Raw genomic sequence first — 22,716 nt, forward strand, 5'->3', positions numbered from 1 at the left:
TTGAAAGGTTAAATATTGACTTTAGTAACAGCATTTGGAAAAAAACTATTTCCCTTACAAGGTAATCTACAACTGGGCCAACTCTATCTACTGCTTACGATTGTGTAATATGATCGTAAATGGACCCTAAAGTAAAATGATGCCAAACGATATAGATGATATTGTTATTCGCAAAACATCAGATGTAGACTATTCTGGCAAAAAAGGTTTAATCCTCACATGTTAATAATAACAGTATAAAATAGTAGTAATAACAATAATTTCGATGAAACAATGTGGAGTGATTTTAGAAATCACTATAAATCTTAGTGGAACGGTCCTAACCAGAGTTCAACAGCGGCATCGGACCCACTTCAAGGTTGCACCACGATGAGTTCTGTGACCTCAACAAGGTGCGTTTTGTAAGAAAACCCTCAGTTTGTTTTAGATAACGTCGCGTGTCCTAAGATGACCAGTTGTCCGAGATGTCTACAACAACAGGACGAGTTTTCGCCGGTCTGATGAGAGCTTCTTTCAGTCGAGGGATATTTGTTAGAAACGCTCCACCGACTGCTGGGTGAGTCTATAGAAACCACGTTGACTCTGGAGTAGTGGTTTGGTTCAATGACGAGGTGTAAACGGTTCTGTCTAATTCTGTGACCTACCGATAATGTGTAATTTAAGCTATGTTGTCACTGCTAACATTTTTAGGTATGGTCACATACGATTAATACCTGTAAATTAGTCTACGAGCAAAAATGGAGCTTCCGTAGTATCTAGAGTCACACGTTTTGCTCGCTATTATATATATATATATATATATATATATAAATATAAATATATATATATATAAATAAGGTCACAAATAATAATCAGTTCTGTCTTTAACCTGATCGACATTTGAACACCATGAAAACGTTATAATTTTCACCTGATACTATTGATTACTGTAGAGACCCTGAACGCACCATGATGTGACTCACCGGCAAATCCTGCAGGTTTAACACGGACTAGAAGGCGTCAATGACTCAGATCATATCGAATAATAGTGGCTGCCTCCATAGGATATGTTTTATAATTCACTGTGAATGGAGCAGTTATAAGAGACATGTAAATTGGTGTACAAAATTATAAAAATAGTAGATCCTGACAGATACCAGATTGAGGCTTCTAGGCCAGTTTCAAATATTCAAAGTACTGGGTAGAAAAACTGCTCCTATTATTATGTACAGAGTTCAGTTTAAGTACTTTATATGAATACAGTAGGGTTGTTGGATAACAATAAATTTGATTAACGGTCAATACTGATGTACTTTTGTTGGCAGAGTGAACAGTGTGCGCCCCCTGGCTCTGAGCTCTAAGACATACGCAGAGTCCAAAGATGGTGATGAAGAGGTGAACAATGAGCCCCTCAAGTTCTCCACCAGTAAAGCCAGTCACCGAACCTGGAAAGTGGACCGCTCCATGGGGAGCCAGTTTGAGCAGCCCTGGTGGAAAGTCCTCCCCATCAGCCTGTTTCTATCAGGCTTTCTACTGTGGTGTGCACTGAGAGGCCAGACGGACATTGATGTACAGCTGGAGAAGCAGCTGTACGAACATTTACCCGGCTTGCTTTCCAATGAAGCGGAGGAGGAAGAAGAAGCTGACGATAAATAAAGTTACCCAATGTGGGACTTCAGATGTATATATATTTCAGGTTATATTTATTGTGAAAAGTGTTATTCCATTGCTAGGACAACACTGAAGGTGTAGCAGTGAAGCCGTCCAGTGCAAAGGAACTTTTCAGTTTCCAAGTTCAGACCACACATTGCCTTCTTCCAAATTTCTGTTGATTTGGTTGAAACATATAGATTAAAAATGTAAAGTCAATGAATTGGGTTTCACCTTGTTTTTCAATCAATGCATTTTAGTAACAATTACATTTGAAATACAACATTGCATCAACAAGCCCCAACTTAATTTATGTGAACATGTAAATTTTGCCCCACAAATCTCCTTATCCAAATGTATGCATTTAGACATCAATGCAGTCACTAATTTGAGGTAGCGGAAAGTTTATTTACAGCACAACAAGAAATCCTACGACATGCACACAGGATTAAATGGTACAGAGTCTAAAATAGATTTGCAAACCTGAGAAAGGCAGTGGGGTATTTAGTTTTTCAGATATGAAGCTCTACAGTAAATAGGACAGTCAAGGAGAAAGTCAAGAGTAAAATAAAGTACAAAAAGAAAAACATGCCTGAAACTACACATGACAAATTAGGAGGTACACATGCTGGTAATAGTTCCAAGATTTACAAAAAACAAACCCCAGTCACACCCACCCACCCCCCACTAAAAAGATAAAATCCAAGCAATCATTTATGCACGCTCCCCTCGAATTCGCCTGGCCAGCTGAATGTCCTTGGGCATGATTGTGACTCTCTTTGCGTGAATAGCGCACAGGTTGGTGTCCTCAAACAGACCAACCAAGTATGCCTCACTGGCTTCCTACATGGAGAAGAAACACAAAGTTATTTCTTAAACCTAGGAGTGTAGCCTCTCAAAAAAAAAAAAAAAAAAAAGGTAGTGCAACAACAATGAATGACATCTCACCTGCAGGGCACCAATAGCTGCACTCTGGAAACGCAGGTCGGTCTTGAAATCTTGAGCGATTTCTCTCACAAGGCGCTGGAAAGGCAGCTTCCTGATGAGCAGCTCGGTAGACTTCTGATAACGACGGATCTCACGCAGAGCAACGGTACCCGGCCTATAACAACAAGGGATGTGATGCTTTAGGACCCCCAAACCACAACAGTGTTGATTGTTGCATTTCAGATAGTTGCATTGTTATTAGTTGCCTCAGTCCTAGTTACAGCAACAGCAGACTGTAATCACAATGGCCTTACTACAACACTACTAACACAAACTTCAGCATGTATGAACATGTGTAACATCACCTGTATCTGTGGGGCTTCTTCACGCCACCAGTGGATGGCGCGCTTTTCCTTGCAGCCTTGGTGGCCAGCTGCTTCCTAGGCGCCTTTCCTCCGGTGGATTTACGAGCAGTCTGCTTGGTACGAGCCATATTTCACCTGCAGGTCTGGAAACACAACAAAAGATCAGACCAACAACGAATTCAATTTCAAAAAGTGTTGTCCTCGATATTTAAATCATTACAGGTCCGAGCCACTTGCCCTATCCACTTCAGCAACGTCATCGTTGACACTCTTATAATGACCTACATCCGCGAATAGAATATAACTTTACCTACAACAATTCCTGTCTTATTTTCAGTAGTAACCTTACTAAAGCTAAGCGAGCGTATTGTAAACTGCAACTCGTTTGCCAGGGGGCGCGTCTTGATGTGCAGATAGTGTAACCTCTACCGACACACCGATGGTTTAAATTAAACAAAACAAGCCCGTCTACAGCGGTGCCACCATTAAGCCACAGTGCACATACACGTTTCTTTGCCGTCGTTGGCAGAATTAAAAGCTAGCTTCGACCGTTGCAAAATGGCGCCAGCTAGCTACAGATACCGGTAAGGCTTAAGAACATGAATATTTAAGACAACATCTAAACCAATTTGACCCACCATTCAAGTGAACTAAACCGTAGTTGTACGCTGAATTGAAATAACACGAGTTTCTTGATAAGTCAAGTTTGTACTTAGCATCACAAATGTAGCCAACATTAGCCGACTGGCAATGGCGCGCGCCGTTTTGTTGTCAAGAGACTCTCGATAACCGCTAGTCCAGAGCCGTGTTTTAACGTTTCTAACGACCTGGAAATTAAACTGCAGCATATAGTTGATGGAAATAAACACAGAATGTAGAAAAACACAACAAAAAAGCCGACACTCTCACGTTACCTTTAGTGTTTCTGTTCCGGCTTGACAGCGTAACCACTTTGCACGTCGGTCTCCAATACTGAGCGGAGGGAGCGTGAGATGGTATTTATAGTCTGAAAGGAGCGGCACTTGAAGTCCCGCCCCCGAACCAACACGATTGGTCCAAACTCAAATCCCGACGGAATGTGATTAGTGGAGGGAATAAGGACGAACACTGCCTCTGATTTTAAGTAGAATGAGCATGCACACTGAAGTGCCTTCTTTGGGGGTATCGACATGTTTTTGCATTCATTCATCAACCGGAAGCTGCTTCTTCTTAATCCGCACAGATTTGAAATAGTTTTTTTGTTCTACATCTTCAGGATTAATCAATTTCATAAAAGTGTAGTGCTCACCGAGCTTCCTTTCTTAAAAGGGAACAATGATGCCATGTGAAAAACAACGGATATGAATGCTGTGTAGAAATGAGTAAGCTTCAATAGTGGATTGGGAAAAGCGTGGACATGACAGGTGATAATACACACATCTGTTGAGGATGCACTTGCACACCCTCCGTTTCTAGCACAAGCCAGCTGTTTTGAGTCTATAAAACTACATGTGGCTATAATCTGAAAATAAAACAAAGAGCATAACAAAAAGAAGAAATGAAAGAAAAGGAAATAAAAAGCACCTGGCATTGTGTCAAAACCTGAGCTAGTACTGAGCGACATGAACTAATGAACTAAGTCATCTTTATCATCATACATTGTTACAGCCTGTTTATGATTGCAAACTACTCTAGTTTACTGTTGTCTTCTTTTTATTGCTTAAACCTGTTTTTGTTTTATACTTTCATTTCTTCTTATATTCTCTTGTACCTTAATTTTGTTTTTTATTTTGTTGTTCTTCAGGCTGTACAAATTAAATAGCTAATAATTAAGCCTCATTTTCACATTTATTTGGAAGTTAATCCGTTGTTTCCTTTATCCCTATATTCACTCATTATCCATGCCTTTATTTTTCATCTACGAACACATCAAGTGAGTCTGTGTATGTATCTGTTAGTTTATAGTGATTAAAGTATTGTTTTTGTCAATCCACTCACTCATATAACTGGGTCACAAGAATACCATCAAGCGGAACGACAATCGTTGGGGAAATTTCACCAGACGGACTTATTCTCATGTGACACCGGTGGTACATTTTCCTGAACGCAACGCTGAACAGAAAATGTAAGTATTTCACAAATATTGGCTTAAAACGTGAGCCTGCACCGCCGAGCAAGTCTGTATTCCTGAAGCGTCGATCTAAATATTTCAGTCTAACAGATGCCTTTCAACGGAAAACCTGCAACGCTGGACGTGATAGCATGGCAGAGGAAAGGCTGCTGTTTATAGGTACATCAAATATTACTCAACACAAGCTAAATGCATTCCCTACGAGCCTTGCTGTATGCACGTGTGGTCTATTGTAGGAAAAAAATGTGTATTTTAATCCTTTTTAGTCTTAAATATATTTGATTTAACTGAAATGACCTCGATCAGTTGTGGGTTTAAAATGTTTCAATGACGTTGGATTATGTCATACATTTGTGTGCGTCTGTTACAATTAAAGTTAAAATACGATTTGATGTAATTTAAAGTCAATGCCCTAAGAAGTATGTTATTCATATGTTTGAGTGTGTGTTCATTCAACAGATATTGAACCAAACTCAAACAGCTCAGGTCCTGTCGACGACAGAGCTGAGAAGCCCCTCGACACTTTTAGATTCAACTTCCTCCCTGACAACGCTCCAGCACTTCAAGAGAAACCATCTCCATCAGTCAAACCAGGAGTGAGCCAGATATCCTCTACAGGACAGGGCGCTGCTTTTGCCTTCAACTTTCAATTTCCTCCTGTGGAAAACATGGAGACGACAGAGAGCCCAGACATTTCCTCTCCAAGCAGCCAACACGGTGTCCAAGAGGAAAAGCCTTCCCCACTGCAGGAGGTTAACTCTCCACCTGAGCCGTCAGCGCAATCAAAAGCAAAGAAGAAGAAGAAGAAGAAATCTGGAAAGAAAAACCTCTCTGACAGCGCGGAGGCACAGCAGACGGCAAGTCCAGCTGAGGGGAGTCAAGGCGGCGAAGACGCAGAGCCGGTCAGTCGGAAATAATTTTCTTTAAAAGTGATCATAGCGGGTTCAAGTTGATTTGATGTCTGAATGTGACCGTGTGTGTTTCAGAGTGCAGAGGAGCAGCTGAACAGACAGCTGGACTGGTGCATGGAGCAGCTGGAATTGGGAATGGGGTCCCAGAAGAGTACACCAAAACAGAGTATGACGTTTACCTTCACACAAAATATGTTTGGAGTATTATTACTCAGTCGATGATGTGCTGAGGTACACATGTGAAGCCTAGTGTGAACACTTTGTAGTATTACAAAGGGCGGTAAATGCGTTTGTATAGCGTATCTACATACAGCACACATGTTAATACCATATTTTTTCCGTGCAGAAGAGGAAGCCTCTCGTGGCCTGAAGACTCTACGGAGCTCGAAAGCTCCTCTGGCCAAGAAGAGGCAGGTGATGAGAGCCATGACCGGAGATTACAGGAAAAAAATGGACGAGGAGAAGAGCAAGCAGTACAAACTCATTCAGAGTGGTGAGTGGATCGTAGCAGTAGAGTGATCTGACCAGTAAAAAATAACTAATTAACTGTAACTTTTTAAGTTAGGTTGAAATGCTGTTAAATGAAAGATTTCTCTAATCCCAACAGAAATCGCTTCAGCTCAGGTCAAAGTTGTTTCAGATTCTCCAAAGAAGTCATTTTTCCACCGGAGAGCTGAGGTCAAAAAGCAGACACCAGCCACAGAGGAGAACCTGGATGCTGCCCAGGATACAGACCTGAAAGCACAGACGCAGGAGCAGACGTCAGCTTTTGTCTTTACTTCATCAAAGGAGGAGTTTCACTTCAATTTTCTGTGATTTGCACCGAGGAGACACCATACGTCATGTTGGACTGTGACTGTGGGCTGCATTGGAGATAATGGGAGAAAAACAACTGCTGACTGCATGTACCGAATATCTAAATAAAGGATTTTGTTTTTATAAAAAGTTGCTTGGTAATTATTGCTTTTATACATGTCAAACCTCTGAAGGGGTAGTTAGTAAGTGGCAGTCTGAATATGAACATTTATCTTCACAACATCATCCCCAAATACATTTATTAGTTGAGAAAATGTTTTGTGAACTGTCACTTAATCATAGCATTACAGTGCCATTCATTAGTTCGCTTGTGACAACCCAAATAAAGCTGTCTACTTGTGACCAATCTTTAGTTTGGACTGTGAGTTTATCTCGTATCCCTGATCTGCTGACTCATCAGATATTTTTAGGGATCCCTTGAGGGGTTTAAACCCCCCGGTTGGAAGCCAGTGCCCAAGACTCGAACACTCGGAACAATCAGATTCGTTGGCACGAATAAACTGAATATGTTTCCTAAAGATCAATTCAAAGTGTTTAATATTAAACAAGTCAGTCATTACTGTATATTAGTGCATGCCTTGTTGAATAAGTTTAGCAAAAACATCAGCGTTTAAACAGGAAACGGTGGGGGGTGATTCAACACGAGCACGATTGAGCGTGACACACGAAACAAAAAAGTGTCAGCCGCTGAGAAAACAAACTAACGGTACCTGTTGACTGTAAGTGTTTAACTCTAGATATTCGCACATATTGTAACACATTGGTTCGTTCAGTCTCGTCATGTGAATTGGTTTCCTCTGTAGTTTATTAGGGAGGTGTGTAGTAGTTCACACCGGGGGCTAACATTGAGCTAGCTAAAGAGCAAAGCTGGAAGCTGCAGCTAGTAAAAGGCTGTAAGTAGAGAGCAGCTCTGAGGACGAACATGTCTCATTTAAAGAGGGAGAACTAAAGGAGACACTTAGTAAGACACAAGGGAAAGATGAACTGTGTTTCCATTACATGATGAAACATTGAACTAACGTTCAGTATGGAGGGACTAAATAAGTTACTGCTCTTATTAAAATAAAGGTGAAAATCAAGTTGAAATGTGGGGCATGAAATAGTGATTTGAAAAAAAATGTTCATCTAAACATATATGGGTTGTTTGCATATTAATCACAAATTAAACCTCTTGTCTTCAATCTTGGTGCTCATTCTCAGGGCCACCTCTGTTTTCAGGTGTGTGGAGGTACACGAGGTACAAAATGTCTGAGCTAAGCGACGAAGCCAGTGAATCGGAGCAGCTGGGTGCCAGCCTCTCCCTGTGGCTCGGTGACTCCCTGGTGCGACTCGAGGAGCTGGACGTTCCCCTGGACCTCCACACCGCCTGCTCCATCGGCCAGTACGACGTGGTGGCAGAGTGCATCAAAAGGTGAGTGCCTAAATAATATCACTATCACCAATGCCAAAGGGCTCACACCTGAACTCAATCCTTATATAGGCTCCGATTATTCACTGCTCCCCAAGCTGCTCTTCACAACAAAGATCTTGTGTCCTTTTCAGACGTGAGGTGGACCTGAATGGCAAGAACATCGGCGGATGGACCCCACTGATGTATGCATCTTACATCGGCCATGACAACATTGCAAATCTCCTGCTGGAGGCCGGTGTGAATGTAAATGCGACCACTGCCAAAGGGTTAACCCCCTTGATGCTGGCAGCAAGCTGTGGGAATGAAAGCATCGCATACTTTCTGCTGCAGGTAACAGTAACAGTTCATGCCACGCTCTGTTGGCGTGTTCAGAAAACAGCACATGTTGAGATAAGTTTTTATTCATGAATGCAAAAATCACCACGCAGCATATTCACACGTCAGGGACAAAATGAAACCACGCAGAGTGATTGGAGGGTTTGGTGCTGATAAGTGTTGCATTCATTAAGTGTTTTTCAAAATTAAACCCAGAATGCAAACGGTAAGCCAACAACAACACAAATGTTTGGCAGCTTATTCTCAAAACCCAGAATGTTCAATGAGGCTTCTTGTTTTTTCTCACCCCAAAAAGCAAGGTGCAGAGCTGGAGCTGAAGGACTCTCGAGGCTGGACCGCTCTGTTCCACTGCACGAGCACAGGCCACCAGCAGATGGTCCGGTTCCTGCTGGATAACAACGCCGACGCCAGCGTCAAGTGAGTGTCTTCATTCATCCCAGAAGCACTGCGGCACTCCAGAGTTTCAGCCACAGTTCGTCATTTCTTTTACTTTCATCCACAGGGAGCCGGGGTCTGGTTTCACCACCCTGATGGAGGCGGCTGCTTCTGGACATGAAATCATTGTTCAGTACCTGCTTGATCATGTGAGTGGGTTACATTTGATACATACATACATACAGATAATGCCTTATCATCATGACACCGGCTTTGTTTTGATCATTTACAGAAAGTTAAAGTGGATGACCATAACAGCAAAGGAGAGACTGCCCGTGCCCTAGCCATGCTATACGGCTACACCAAGATCATCAGCCTCATTGATTTACATTCTCCAAGGACCAAACCAGGTCCTCATTGCTTATTGTTTTACTAAATATGTTGTTATCCCATGTCTTTTATATTCTTATTGATTGTTTTTCTGTGTGTGTTCCAACCCGTCAGGACATTTTGAAGACCTGAGCTCCTCCGAGGACTCTGACAGCGCACCGCCGCGGACAAGGCCAAGTCGCAACCGAGCTAAAGGCGTTAGCATCCACGACGGGCCCCAGGCCATTGCCAAGTTCCGAGTAGGAGGCACCAGCAAGCCGTGTGGTACTGTCACATGAGATATCCTGTCTGCCAACAACCTGTATCCTTACCAGTCACATGTTAAGAGTATCTAGTACATACAGTTAATTCATAAATATAGTCCGTTTGTTAATACTACTTTTCTCCTCACAGAGCCTCCTGCAGCGCCGCCTAGCTCAATGCCGGTGAGTGATATCGGAGAACAGAGTGAGGGTATCCGCTACCGCGATGTGACCTCACCCATAAACGAGCTGGACGGCCAGAGCAACAGCAGCAGAGGTGAGAGGCACACAATCACGAGTGCTCTGTGACATCGGAAATGTGTCTTTGGAAGAAAGGCCGCCCCCCCCCCCCGGGAGACACACCGCAATGTGATGTAAGTAATGTCCACTGGGTGTCTGCCAAAGCAATCCAATATTTTTATGATGCCGCCACAGATGACAGTCCGTTCTTCGAAAACGACATGCCCACCATGAGGAGTAGCAGCAGCAGTAGCGAAGGCGTGCCTCCTGCGACTGCCCTCAACTGGGAAGGCTCGGTGGAGAGTAACGAGGTGAACGCAAGAGCTCGCCAATTTCACTTTGGAGTCTTGACACCAGATTGTGTTTAGATCTCTCTCTGTGACACGGTGTTCCTCTCTCCACCAGGACTCGGACCAGTGCAAAAAGAGCAGCTCTCGCAGAGTAAACAAGGGCCACCACTCAAAAGGCAAGAGTCGCCACGGAAGCCACGATGCGTCTCACTCAAGCGGTACAGGGAACTGTGGGTTGCTCTCACATGGTGGTCTCCCACCCTCTTACGCTGGTCCAAAGGCATGTCTACCGTTGCTTACTTTCTGATGTATTCATAATTCGACCCCTAATGGTGTGTGTGTGTGTGTGTTCATGGCCAGTCTATTCTGGCCTGACTTGGGTCTGACATCTTCTTATTTCTGTAGGATCTGGCAGAGTTCTTGGAACAACTTGGCTTTTCCAAGTATCTCCCCGTTCTTGAAGAGCAAGACATTGACCTGCGGATATTTCTCACCTTGACTGAGAATGATCTCAAAGAAATAGGGATCACGTGAGAGACTCTTCCACACTAACCCCAGCGCATTACGAGCCTTTTGTTTGAACTCGTGAAATGCTGACATCCGTTCTCGCACTCCAGATTGTTTGGACCCAAGCGAAAGATGACCTCGGCTATAGCGAGATGGCACAGCAACGCGCGACCACCCAGCGACGCCCTGGAACAGGCTTACGCAGACCAGCTCGAGGCCGAGATGCAGGAGATGGCCATTCAGCTACACAAAGTAACAGCGATGCAAAAACGCTCGCCGTAACTGCCGTACAAATGTGTCACATTTCTGAAAAATCTTTCTACCCCCCCCGTTAAACTAACTTCCTCCTCGTCTAGCACTGCGAGGAGGCGGAGAGCCTTCAGAGCCAAGTGTCTCAGGAGAAGGAGCTGCGTACCGTGATGGAGGGATGTCTGATGGAGGACAAGATGGCGTGGAGGAGGGTCCACGTCGAGCTGGTGGAGAACCACCGCTTAGCTCAGGACATGACCGCCACACAGGCGAAGTCCAGGGCCTGCAGCGCTGAACTGCTCTCCTGTTTCACTACGGATGGGAATAGCAGCTCATGTACTGCCGCGGGAGATGAAACAAAAGGTGACAATGGTGTTAAAGGTGAGCTGAGGTGGCCTGTGCTGGTTAACTCCTTTTTGTGATTAATAAATAAAAATTTTTATTTTTCTTTGCAGCTGGAGAGGGCTTAACGCGCTCCAGTGTTGCGGAGTTACTAAAGAAGCTGGGTTCCCATGAAGAAGAACTGGGTAAGGTGGTGTAATGCTCAGTGATTTTGTGTCGTCAGTGGCGCTTAATGATAATCCTGTTGACTGCTTGTTTCATCATTACAGCGGGGATCCTAGAAACTGTGCTTCACAGTCTGAGGCGACTGAGTGCCCCCGAAAAAGTGTCCGATAGCTGGGAACAGCCTTAACGTTTACAGGTGAGCACTTTTTATGAATTTCATTGGATGAAAACAAGCGCTGAAAGAGTTCCAGCGCTGATAAATCAAGAGAAAATAACTTTTCTTTCTTGTGTTCCGAGGAGGCTTCTTGCCAATATTTGACGGAGGGTGATCTAACCACCCTGAACAACCTCACTGACACGAGAGAAGGCCAAAGACGAGGCCGGCCCTGCCGGACCAGAGCGAGACTCAGGGAGGGAGTCAGCTGACCTGCTGCTCCTCACGGATTGGCCGACGCACCAGAGCTCGCCAGATGTGGACAAGGCCGAGGGCGGCGGCAGCTGCTGCAGTGAAATGACAAACTCACTCGCTTGTGCTGGTTGTATGCTGGACTCCAGTGGTTGGCTTGAGAGGAGAAGGGACTGATCCCGGATCAGAGGCTGTAATGCTGTGAAATGTTTCGAGAAAAACTGAACTCTCTTCCAACATGAAATGTGGTTTAAATTATGTTCGTGCCACAAGCCGAAGAGTCAAAATTAAGACTTTCTGCAGAGTCATATGAACTTTATTTGAATGAAATCTTATTCGTATGCCGTTTGAAAATAATGTCCTGCTGAATGCACCGTGTGAACCCCGTCAGTTAATCATTTACAGCAATACATTATGTTACAACAGATGTGTCAGTGGTGCAATGAAGTGGTTCGTATATCATTCAGATTTACTTTGTTGCTTCCTAAATGTGATCCGTCTTACCCCGAAATTCTCCCATATCTTTAAAATGCCAGATAGTCTTTATTGTATTAAAACCGTGTTGCCTGGAAGTTGTGTGGACACTTTTTCAATTTTAACATTTTTCAACATAATCAGATGTTGGAGCAGCACATCCTGGTAAGAAAGACAACTGTTGCTATTCTTTTGCTTCATTTGCAAACAAATTATGTGACCAAAACACGAATTTCCTGACAGCTTGAAGAGAATATTTGCAAATGTATTGGAGGCCCATGTTAGAGTTAGGCGAAACCACAAAATGATCCAAACAATATTTAGAAAAAAAAAAAAAAATATATATATATATATATATATATATACATATATAAACGAGTCTTTTTGGGAGAGATTCCATGATCAGTTGTAAAAAGTTTTCAGAGGTAAAGTAACAGTGAAATGTAGTCACATGCATTAGGACAACACATATATATATATATATATATTCTCTTAGACTTAAATTGGGAATTATGTTAAATTTTTTGTTAAACTGCAATATTATTCATGATTTTGTGGTGATGAGATGAATCCCCAAAGTTAATTGATCATTAGCAGGTTTCTTTTTTTACTTATTAAACCTTTAAATTGGATTCATGGTTCTTATAGAGCTTTGCATTACAGTTCAGAAAATATATTATATATTGGGACATTTACAAACAATTATAGACTCTGTATATTTAACACTTAATATTGCCTTAATGTCCTGATATCTCTAATCTAAACAAGTGGCTTAATATTTGTCTGATTCTATTGACACGGTCACTTTTTAAATTGGCTAAACCTGCAGAGCAGTTCTGTGCAGAGGCTCTTGGGACAGGGATTTCCCTCCCGATGGTTGGGATGCCCTCGTACGGAGTACATCGGAAAATCCTCCACTGTGCCCGGGGCCTTGGCGGCGAAACGTTGTGTTGACAGTTGCTGCTCAGTTAACATCGTTGGCACGATACGAATGTTGGCCGAGTTTAGCTGTAGCAGCTGATGCAGATACACCAGCCTCCAGCCTGCAGGCTTTTAAATGAACTCAAGACTCCGCCCGACTCAGACATCATGATCATCAGGACAACCGCAGATGTATTAGTGGGAAACTAATAGAGATGAGGATTACTGTACCAGTGAGGACAACAGACAGGAGTCCGTGTAGGCTTGAGGCTAGAGATGTTGGCGGGTTGCCAGTTGGGATTTCTGGGCCCAAGAGAGTAAAGTGTGGTCGGGTGAAAATGAATAAGTAGTCGTTCTTTCCTCTCACTAAGGTACCCTCGAGCTAAACTTTTTATCCCGACTGCTCCACTGGAGCTGCTCAGCACACAGGAGTAGAAGACTAGCTGTAGTGGGCCGCAGCCAGGTGTGAAACTGTGCGGATGAATGAATCCAGGTCATTTGAACTTGCATCAGGCTTCATATATACAGGCTATCGACTGTACACTGACGGGATGTTATGTTCTGTTAAATGTAGTTTGACAAAACAGACGTCACAGGTCCAGGACTAATTCAAGTGTATTGCTTTAATGTATTGTCTGAATAGAGCCATTTCTCATATAAATTAATTCAACATTATCTACAGTCCTTCAAAATAAGATATACCAGTATGTACAAACATTAACAATCCACTTAAGATGAACAGACAATTCCTCCTGTACAGCCTTCAGGATTTTACTGAGGGGTTTAAAAACAATGTAAAACGCAGCAAGTGTGAATTAACAAAAATATAGTTATATTCTGTGAATATCTGTTGTAACATTCGCTTATATGCAAATCCACCATTGGCTCATAATCACCAATTTAAACATGAACGTGTTTGCTCTTGAATGGCTGTCCAGGAGAGCGTATAATCCTCTTCATCCTTTAGATGCAGTATATCAGACATTTTACTAATCTCACCCCACACACACGATTCCCAATCCCACAGAGCACCGGCTGTGTGAACAGTGCTCGCGATGGGCTCAGGTGTACTCACACAGGTGGCCGCAGCCAGCGGGGCAGTGGGCGCTGCTCTTGAGCCAGTTCATGATGTGCTCCAGATGTCCACCGTGGCTGCAGCCCTGACACCACACAAACAGTCCCTTAACCACATGGTGGCACACTGCACACACACTGGCACACTGGTGGCACCTAGAGGAGAGACGCAGGGCTCGGGTCATGTAACATTTTTTTTTAAATTACAAAAACTCAAAGTCTACAGTCCAGCAACCAACCAACCCTTCCTATAAAACGGTTCATACCTGTCACAAATCCAGCCCTTGTTGCTCATTGGCCGCTTGCAGTTGCTGCAGTTGATGTGAAGTGTTGTGGACGCCTGGTTCAGGCAGGTGATGGCGCTGCACGTACTCAACTTGATGACCTCATTTGACACGTTCCACAGCTCAAACCGCTGCAGCAGGTCGATGTAGGACATGTACCAGTGCTCCTGTAACAAAAGCACAACTAGATCAGGGTTTAGGTCTTCTGAACTGCAATGGCGTAATTTAGTTTGAAGACTTTGGTGTTTTATTACTGAACAACTTGGTCATAGATAAGGCCTAAAGAATCCCTAAACGCTGCTGGATTTTTTTTCCATATAACATTGACGATAGTGGAAATACATTTAACCTAAAATATTTAGTCCGGTAACTTCTCTGACTTATTTATCAGATATTTAAGATCAGCTTTAAGTCAGGAAGTCATTCTTAGGAGTACATAAGAACCAGAAACGTTATATTAATGCTTCTGCCAACACAAAAAACCTCCAGAGTCCTTGTCCATGAATTATTCTAATGCAGTTTTTTCAACACCTCTCTCTATCTGACCTGCGTGAGGTCATCGATCTCTTTGCGGATCCTGTCCCCCAAGACGATGAGCACAGACACGGCCATCTGCACGTCGCCCTGCTCGGCGTAGTAGCTCAGCATCTCCCGCACGATGGGACAGAAGAAGCTGGCGGGTAAATGTGGGCTAAAGAGCGGCTGGGAAATGGAGATGAGGGAGAAGGACTCGATGGGTGTCAGACAGGTGACTTCTGCCTCGTTGCCGCTGACGTGCGGGGAGTCGGCCTTGTCCTGTTGAAGGTGCTCCGGAGCGGACGGGTTGTCCATGATCTCGTGGCGCAGTTGGAAGGCCTCCTGGGGCAGCGTGCACTCCGGCTCTTCTGTCGTGACAAAAAGGGAGCAGAGACAATATGAGACAAAAGAGTGCTGAGCATGGAGGAAGTTATAAATAGCAGTCACTGGCGTAGGCAGCTCTTTGGTTTCAGAGACGGTACTGGGACTGACCTGTTTGGTTTTCGTGCTCCATAGAGTAGAGGTCATCGTCATCCAGCTCAGCATCCCCGAACATGTACTCGGCCTGGCCCTCGCTGCCCTCCGTCTCCTCATTTTCTGAAGGGAAATCAAAAACGAGTCTTGAATATTACAGAACATAAGGACAAACAGATGAGCCTCTCCAAGTTTTAATGGCCACGCTCACCTTCATTATTATTGCTGATGTGCAAGATCCCCGGCTCCAGGTGGGCGTTGTCCTGCCTGCTCTCTCCTTTACTGCGCTCCAGTCTGCTCTCTGGACCCATTTCCTTCATGCTGAAACTGAAAGCACAATGTGCATCAGCGTTAGATGACGACTGACACTACGGTTGTTGTAGCGGCACACTGAGACGGTCATTTACCTGTTCATTAAAGGCAAGGTGCCCAGTTTACTGAGGCTGTGGTTCAGACCGGGCGTTGTGGGGTTTGCTGGGTCAGAGAACATAATTCTCAACATGGTCCATGTTGTGGAAACCTTTGAATTAAAGAAAAGAAGACAAGTTATTGATTACACATGCCGAACACAATTACTGTAGAACACATTACTATTGAAAGTAAAGTGTTAAAAATACATGTTAAGACATCAGCATGGGCTCTAGGAACTTATGGACGTTTTTTACGATTTGTTGATATTTTAAGAACGAATAATAAATCATCAGTAATCAATAGATTAATAGATAATGAAAAAGAATGAAAAAATAAAAATAAAAATATATATATTGTAATTAACAAGTTTGAAATTAGTCATTATTTTGCAGTAATATGTCTATCAATTTGTATAAATCTTAATCCGTCGTGGTCACATTTAAATTGAAAACAACAAAACCTACAGGATTATAAAAAAAAAAGAAAAAAGAAAAACGACAGCAACAACAGCACTAAGAATAGATTTGTTCCTGTATTGATCCGTCTGACCTGAGGTCTCTTGAGCTCCCGGGCCACCTTGGCATTGTGATCACACAGCTCAGCAAAGGGCTTCCCACAGAGGAGGTAGAGTTGTGCCGTCTTGACAAACCAGTCCATGCGGTTACTGTCCAAGTCCGTCTCAAAGACACTAAGGGCGCTGGACACATGGGCAAACTGTTCTGTCGGGTCGGGCTTCTTGAAGAAAAAGATGGGGTAGCGCCGGTCGCCTCCGGGGTAAGGCTTTCTGTTGGCGTCACTGCTGATCAGACTCTCCTTGGCTGCAAAGGCCAAGTCACCGAACAGTCCGAAGCACAGACCCTCGGGGTTGGCCTTGTCCACGGGACGAGTGGCGTCCTTGAACATGTGCTGGTAGAGTGTGCTGTCCTTAGAGCCAGAGAGCAGGAAGTGAGGGTCGTGCTGGTGGCGCCACACAATACCAGTGGTCACATCCTTGTGCTCCTCGAATGTGGCGAAGGGAATGAAAGGTCTGCGGACGTCCCACACGTAGATGTTGTGATCCACCATCATGGAACAGGTGGCTAAATGAAACTTCTTCTCAGGCCGCCACTTAACCCGCGCCACTGAGGCGATCGTCTGGACACAATAGATCTCCTTGGCCCGGTTTGTGGTCATGTCCCACACTTTCACCATCTTGTCCCTGCCCCCTGTCGCCAGCCATCCCCTACAACAGAAACAAAAGGGAGAACGCTATTAACAATAATAGAAAAAAAAAAAAACACCCTCCTGACCCAAGATACCTTTAGAAAGGAAAACCTCTGATTTCTCAGTTGGTTTGTGTCACAAAGTCATTTTAATTTACCTGTCATCAGGGTGCCAGTCGCAGCAGAACACAGGGCCGGTATGGGCGGTGAACATTCGCTCATAGCGGTCTGGCCGCCTGATGTCCCACACCTGGACGTTGCCATTCTCAAAGGTTGCAGCAAACGTGAAATAATCCTTAATGCTGAACTGGACGTCCCGTACACTCTCTGACTGACCTGGAGGCAAAGGGAGAGCGGGAAAATTTTAAGTGTGCAAATAATTTCCAGTAAACAACACTGTAAAGACTTGTTAAGAGGAAGTTCCTCCCATGCAAAACACTCAGCAGCTGTATTTCAGTTAATGGTAATAATCTGATGCTTGCTTATCACACAATATTCTACCTGAGAAAGTGCTGACCGACTCCTTCTTGCGCAGGTCGAAGCACTTCATGAAGCCATCCTGCGAGCCGCTTAGCAGCATGTAAACCTCTGTGGGGTGGAAGCACACCTTGTTGACGGTGCGTTTGTGCTCTGTGAACAGCTGGTCCTGCTTGTTACGAGAGGGTTTCCCCAGGTTCCAGGTGACCACCGCCCCATTGGTGGCAGCCGTGGCCAGCAGGTTCTCTTCCATCTGGTGCCACATGACGTCCGCACAGCTGAAGTTGAGCGAGGGTTTGCGGCCGACGCGTAGATTCAGCTTCTCCACAAACTGATCCTCCTCCAGCGCGTAGATCTTGAAGATGTTGCGGCCGGCTACCACCACCTGCGTGGCATCCCGGCACACGCTGATGGCGTTGGCCGGTGCGTCCAAGTGGCAGAACATCGTTCGGCCACTGATGGCACTGCTGCTGTGGGCTGTGGTAACACGCGACATCTTCTCCATGTTCCTGGAGCAGACAGCAGTGATTTCACTGATGCATCAGGTGAACAGCACTGGATTCTGCTGCTTTTCCAGCACTACTTTAAAAGAAATCGGAGCAGAATGTAAAATGTTTAAGGCAGTTCAAAAATCCACCAGCAGGTGGCACTACACGACGTTAGATCTATACAGTACTTGATACAGGGGGCAGGAGAGGTGGCAGTATGTACAACATGTATGTATGTTTAACATTTTAGACAAAGAAACGGCTTCAGTACTTACTTGTGGAAGAACTGTCCTCTTCATGTGCTCCCATGAGAGCCAAGTTACTAGTAGTGAGAATATATTATCTGGTTATCATGGGGTTACCGAAATTATATATAATGGCTGTCTGTCACCTTCCTGCTTTAGAGTTATATTTCCATCCATGTTATGATTTCAAGATTTAAATAATGTCAAATTATCAGTGTTTGTTTACCTCTGTGTGGCCTGTCTATCCTATCGTGTTGGAATTCGCCTTCGCTGAAGTTTGGTTTGTGTCAATCACCTTCTACCTCGTGCTAATGATTGATTAATAGCTGCTTAAGCTCACGATGCAGTGGGGAACAAAACGAGCGATCCCAAAAGTGGGAAAGCCTTTTCACTCCAGTGACATGTGCATTAAAAATTAAAAATGTTCAGCTCGACCTGTAACCTAATGTTACACCCTTGATTTCGTGCGTAGGTGGTCGTTCACTTTCCTCAAAAATAGGGTTAAATTTGAGATAATGTGACGTATATCCGTTAGCTCCTTCACGTTAAGGCTTCAAACAGCTATACTCGCTCTACAGTGTACTTGCACCACAAACACGACTGGAATGTGATGCTAATGCTAGCTGGCTAACCTAGCTACCTAGTACTTTTGCAAAGACGAAACGCGCGCGACATAAGTTGTACAAGTACGTCGGGCGGTTAGAGAAATGTAAAACACATAAATATATATATATCCTGGTGGGTGACAGTGTCTACGCAAAGTCGATACAAAGTATTTCAGGGGACAAACCTTCTGAGATTGTTGCTCAATGCTTGCGGCACCGGAAGTAGTATTTTCTTCTTCTTCTCTAATGGAAGTAGTATTTTGCGCGGGTATCTTCTCGCGGGAATTCCGTACCTCATAACAGAGGCATCGCCACGTTTACGCGACTACAATTCATTCAGTAGTTTATAGAGAACATCGGGCCCTGTTTTTGTTTTGTTTCAGCAGGAAGGTGAAATACTATCGCATGTTGAATGGTGTAATGCTTAAGTCCATTCTTGTAGAACAGAGGTTTTACAAACTGACATTCAGATTACGGTCGTCTGTGTTTGCAGGTGATGGTGAGAGCTCTCTGTTGACATGAGTGCTCTGTTTGCCTGTGAGGACCCAGCCACATGGAGGAGTGTGTATGGGAAATATTGGGATGTAGTGGAGGCAAAGTCCAAAAGCAAGAAACCTGGAAAGCTGCTGAACCTCGACAAGTGGTAAATCATTTTTTCCTAACAGCAACAGTTACAAAAACCACATTCAAGTTCACTGAATTGAGGATGTAACATTTCACACTGTAGTAAATCTTGCTTCCGGTATTTTATGCAATTGATTTATCTCTGAGTCTTTCACGATACATGTCTTGATTTAAGCGTCAAAGTTCATTCTTGACCAGGAAATAGAAGTTTGACAAAACAATCCCAACTCATGGTCCACTCAAAAGCCTTTTCTGGGGCTTTCAACTGTATCACAGGGACTTCATCATCAGAGAGGGTTTGCTCAGCTGTAGTGGAAATGGATTTGTTGACATTTTAGCTTTATGATTTCATGACGGTACTTCTCCTTCATGTAAGTTATTTCCATGATAACTGAGAAAACTCCCATTTGTTGATGAAGGCCACATGATAAAGATCTGGAAAAAAGCTAGTAAGTGGACCTTGAGTTAGGATTGTATTTGGCACAAAAGGTTTAGTGTCTTTTTTTATGAATGTAGACATAAAGTAATATATGGTTATCACTGTATATGAAATGTGTTTAATTAATTAAGTTGACTCAACCTTCGCTTTGAGAATAAGTGACGTAACTGAGCCTAACCTGCGTTCATCTGTGGTCAGGTACCAGGAGGAGCTGCCTACACTCATTTCAAGTCGACCTGACATTCATGTCACTCAACCAGAGCTGGTGAAACTGATGGAGTGGAAGCTCACTGTAAGTGTTGTCTAGACATTAAATCATCATAACACCAAGGAGCTTTAACCCACCCACAACAAAAGCTTTTGTCAGTAAATATTCCCTCAAACATATAGCTTTGATGGCTACCTATGAAGAGGCACTAGCGCTTACGGTGCATCAGCTGTGTCCTTGAGTGGCCCCGTATGCTTTCCTGCAGAGGGGGAAGTTCAGGCCGAGGCTGCAGCAGCTGGTGGCTTCCAACAGTGAGGACACCGTGGAGACGTGTTCCAGAAAGGCCTTCAGCCTCCTGCCTGATGTGCAGGCAGCGATCGCAGAGCTCAGCTCCCTGAAAGGCGTAGGCCCGGCCACCGCTTCAGGTTAGCACAGCGTCTCCCTTCTGTTTCTGAAGACACTGTATCGATTCTGCTTTCGGCAAATTGATAAAAGTATTCCTATTGATAAAACATCTGTGTGATACTTTTTAAAGCACAAAGTGAAAGCCTTCTCAGTTAGTGCACAGAGTCGTCCTTACACTGGTGGATTGAGTGGCCGGGACTCCCTGCTATGTATAAATAGTTTGTATTCACCTCATGGATGCACTCAGCATGGCTTGGGGGCTGACTGTCCATTTTGATCCAGCTATGTTGGCAGCAGGAGCTCCAGAACAGGCTGCCTTCATGTCCGATGAAGCCATGGAGAGTGTACCAGGACTAAAGCCCATCCAATACACAGCCAAGCACTACACTCTCTACTTGGGCAAAATGGTCGAGTGCACTGAAAAACTAAACAAAGGTGAGCTAATGACGGGCACACAAGAGATGTGGGTGCATCCATATTGTCAATACAGCACACGGAATATGAAGCTACTAATAAATAAAACATTAGTTTATGCAGTATTTGCTTACCGTCCCCAGGGTCAAAACATTGAGAGGCAGTGCTCAGTTTTTATGCACCACATATCTGAACTTCAAGAAAACAATTGTTATTTTTAAATTGAGGCATACGACCTTTCCATTTGCCACTGCCTTTTATTTGAATTCAATTTGGGACTATTCATTTGTAGTTTGCACTGTAACTTTTATTCTCCCTTTTATACAGTTTTATTCAAACTTTCACAGTGCCTATAAAAAGTGGAAGATTTAATCTTTTATTGCTGTTCAACATTTCATCAAAAGGAATTGCTTTTTTACCCTTTTCAAAAGGAAAAAAAACATTAAAATGTATTTTATATTTATAATTATTTTTAGGACACTCTGGTGAACATAAAAATACCTTTTTAATATCAGTGTAAAAAGAAAATAAAAGCCACATGAACTCTACTTTGATTGTGGTTTCTGGCCTCCCCTCTCAGTGGATCCCCAGCAGGACTGGACGCCCCACAGGCTGGAGTTGTGTTTGTGGGCGTTGACCACAGCCAAACAGCACCAGCTCCCACTTCTAAAGGAGGTCGATGTGAAGGAGAAGAGCTCTGATGCCGACACTGACCAGAGACCAACAAAGAAACTCAAAACAAGATAAAAACAAATAGTGCACAGTATCTTTTACACTTGCTTTATTGTTTGTCAGATTTTTTTTTTTGTGTTTTTCCAAAATAATAAAGCCTTTATATCAAATGGAGTATATAGAGTATTTGCATTTTTTTTGTTTGGTATCATGTAGTCCAGTCATACAGTTGTAAGTTGCAGCACAATGATAATGGTTTTGTGCTGAAACACTAAAAACAGCAGTTTGACGTTGCCACAGTATTGTTCTTTATTTATAGTTTCTAAATTAAAGCAAAGTACAATGAACAGTACAAAATAAAACAAAATATATTCATATATATACAATATAAAATGGTTCCGTTCAGAACATTTAAAAAGTACAATAGATTGTGAAATAATTAATGAGGACTTTGATATAAATTATCCATATGTAAATTTAGTTTTCCTTTAGTTTCCTGATGACCGAGAAAAATAGCTTCTGCTTCTTTTTGTAAACGCTGTGTTGGTACAACCTCTCGTCTAGTCTGAGAGATTGAACCTCGTAAGCTTGGCACCATTTTAATCAATACAAGTAAGCAGCTCATGAAAAACTACCACAGCAGCACAGATATGACTTTTTTTTTTTCTTTCTTTTTTTTTGAATTCTAAACCTTCAGAGGGAAACGACTCATTTTAAGAAACGTCCTGTTGATATTTGCATTACACCGAGTGGCTCAGGCAGTTTCTGGGAACATGAAAATAATCCGTACCAAAGCTAGAAACTGGGAAACAAAGACTTTAGCAATGTTCTCTGTTCCAAACCAGATCATATACCCTTAAATCTGACCACATTAAACATGTTAATGCATCAATATCCAGGATATTTTGAGAACTAAAGTCTGTACATTTGGGGGGCCTTGGAACCCTAAATCAGCATTTCAGGTTTCAATGTCTTTGTTTTTCAGAACAATTCCATCCCTGGAGCTACAGTAGCCTGCTTTACCTGCAAAGTCCTGCAGTGAGATATACATCTAAGTAGCAATAAACACTAA

The 22,716-nt window shown here is 43.4% G+C and overlaps 6 protein-coding genes across 14 annotated transcripts; 4 read left to right on the forward strand and 2 right to left on the reverse strand.

Moving 5' to 3' along the window:
- Positions 1–357: 357 nt before the first annotated feature.
- Positions 358–1,848, forward strand: uqcc4 (ubiquinol-cytochrome c reductase complex assembly factor 4). Its single transcript, XM_076093534.1, has 2 exons — positions 358–556; positions 1,305–1,848. The coding sequence occupies exons 1-2, from the start codon at positions 465–467 to the stop codon at positions 1,633–1,635; spliced, it is 423 nt and encodes a 140-aa protein (XP_075949649.1). The 5' UTR covers positions 358–464; the 3' UTR covers positions 1,636–1,848.
- h3f3d (H3 histone, family 3D) lies at positions 1,666–3,943 on the reverse strand. Its single transcript, XM_076093535.1, has 4 exons — positions 3,836–3,943; positions 2,922–3,064; positions 2,578–2,731; positions 1,666–2,472 (listed from the first exon to the last, which is right to left on the reverse strand). Exons 2-4 carry the CDS (start codon positions 3,047–3,049, stop codon positions 2,344–2,346), a joined length of 411 nt encoding a protein of 136 aa, XP_075949650.1. The 5' UTR covers positions 3,050–3,064; positions 3,836–3,943; the 3' UTR covers positions 1,666–2,343.
- A 1,005-nt stretch (positions 3,944–4,948) lies between these two features.
- cunh8orf33 (chromosome unknown C8orf33 homolog) lies at positions 4,949–6,887 on the forward strand. 2 transcript variants are annotated; one of them, XM_076093533.1, is made up of 6 exons: positions 4,949–5,025; positions 5,122–5,190; positions 5,491–5,933; positions 6,018–6,108; positions 6,289–6,435; positions 6,550–6,887. In XM_076093533.1, the coding sequence occupies exons 2-6, from the start codon at positions 5,163–5,165 to the stop codon at positions 6,756–6,758; spliced, it is 918 nt and encodes a 305-aa protein (XP_075949648.1). In that variant the 5' UTR covers positions 4,949–5,025; positions 5,122–5,162; the 3' UTR covers positions 6,759–6,887. The 2 variants fall into 2 exon arrangements, with proteins under 2 accessions (XP_075949648.1, XP_075949647.1); XM_076093532.1 differs by having other exon boundaries at positions 4,951–5,025; positions 5,114–5,190.
- A 452-nt stretch (positions 6,888–7,339) lies between these two features.
- anks3 (ankyrin repeat and sterile alpha motif domain containing 3) lies at positions 7,340–12,283 on the forward strand. Of its 2 annotated transcripts, none has more exons than XM_076093542.1 (16): positions 7,340–7,477; positions 7,959–8,169; positions 8,301–8,499; positions 8,801–8,922; positions 9,008–9,089; positions 9,173–9,290; positions 9,385–9,534; positions 9,664–9,789; positions 9,948–10,063; positions 10,158–10,322; positions 10,448–10,572; positions 10,660–10,801; positions 10,906–11,179; positions 11,254–11,325; positions 11,410–11,501; positions 11,606–12,283. In XM_076093542.1, exons 2-15 carry the CDS (start codon positions 8,003–8,005, stop codon positions 11,490–11,492), a joined length of 1,941 nt encoding a protein of 646 aa, XP_075949657.1. In that variant the 5' UTR covers positions 7,340–7,477; positions 7,959–8,002; the 3' UTR covers positions 11,493–11,501; positions 11,606–12,283. The 2 variants fall into 2 exon arrangements, with proteins under 2 accessions (XP_075949657.1, XP_075949658.1); XM_076093543.1 differs by having other exon boundaries at positions 10,906–11,161.
- A 1,427-nt stretch (positions 12,284–13,710) lies between these two features.
- On the reverse strand, positions 13,711–19,115 carry wdr24 (WD repeat domain 24). Of its 5 annotated transcripts, none has more exons than XM_076093536.1 (11): positions 19,068–19,115; positions 18,308–18,354; positions 17,569–18,126; positions 17,226–17,403; positions 16,415–17,087; positions 15,862–15,974; positions 15,666–15,781; positions 15,473–15,577; positions 15,011–15,348; positions 14,447–14,631; positions 13,711–14,336 (listed from the first exon to the last, which is right to left on the reverse strand). In XM_076093536.1, exons 3-11 carry the CDS (start codon positions 18,047–18,049, stop codon positions 14,168–14,170), a joined length of 2,358 nt encoding a protein of 785 aa, XP_075949651.1. In that variant the 5' UTR covers positions 18,050–18,126; positions 18,308–18,354; positions 19,068–19,115; the 3' UTR covers positions 13,711–14,167. The 5 variants fall into 5 exon arrangements, with proteins under 5 accessions (XP_075949651.1, XP_075949653.1, XP_075949654.1 ...); XM_076093538.1 differs by having other exon boundaries at positions 17,569–18,123; positions 19,068–19,108; XM_076093539.1 differs by lacking the exon at positions 19,068–19,115 and having other exon boundaries at positions 17,569–18,123; positions 18,308–19,056.
- Positions 18,236–21,819, forward strand: LOC142951762 (uncharacterized). Of its 3 annotated transcripts, none has more exons than XM_076093545.1 (6): positions 18,236–18,260; positions 19,376–19,525; positions 20,144–20,237; positions 20,419–20,578; positions 20,841–20,993; positions 21,553–21,819. In XM_076093545.1, the coding sequence occupies exons 2-6, from the start codon at positions 19,401–19,403 to the stop codon at positions 21,717–21,719; spliced, it is 699 nt and encodes a 232-aa protein (XP_075949660.1). In that variant the 5' UTR covers positions 18,236–18,260; positions 19,376–19,400; the 3' UTR covers positions 21,720–21,819. The 3 variants fall into 3 exon arrangements, with proteins under 3 accessions (XP_075949660.1, XP_075949661.1, XP_075949659.1); XM_076093546.1 differs by lacking the exon at positions 18,236–18,260 and adding an exon at positions 18,859–19,272 and having other exon boundaries at positions 19,353–19,525; XM_076093544.1 differs by lacking the exon at positions 18,236–18,260 and adding an exon at positions 18,861–19,272.
- Positions 21,820–22,716: the final 897 nt, after the last annotated feature.

This window comes from Anarhichas minor, unplaced genomic scaffold (assembly GCF_050575085.1).
Source record: "Anarhichas minor isolate MPS153535 unplaced genomic scaffold, ASM5057508v1 ptg000017l, whole genome shotgun sequence".
Classification (NCBI taxonomy): domain Eukaryota; kingdom Metazoa; phylum Chordata; class Actinopteri; order Perciformes; family Anarhichadidae; genus Anarhichas; species Anarhichas minor.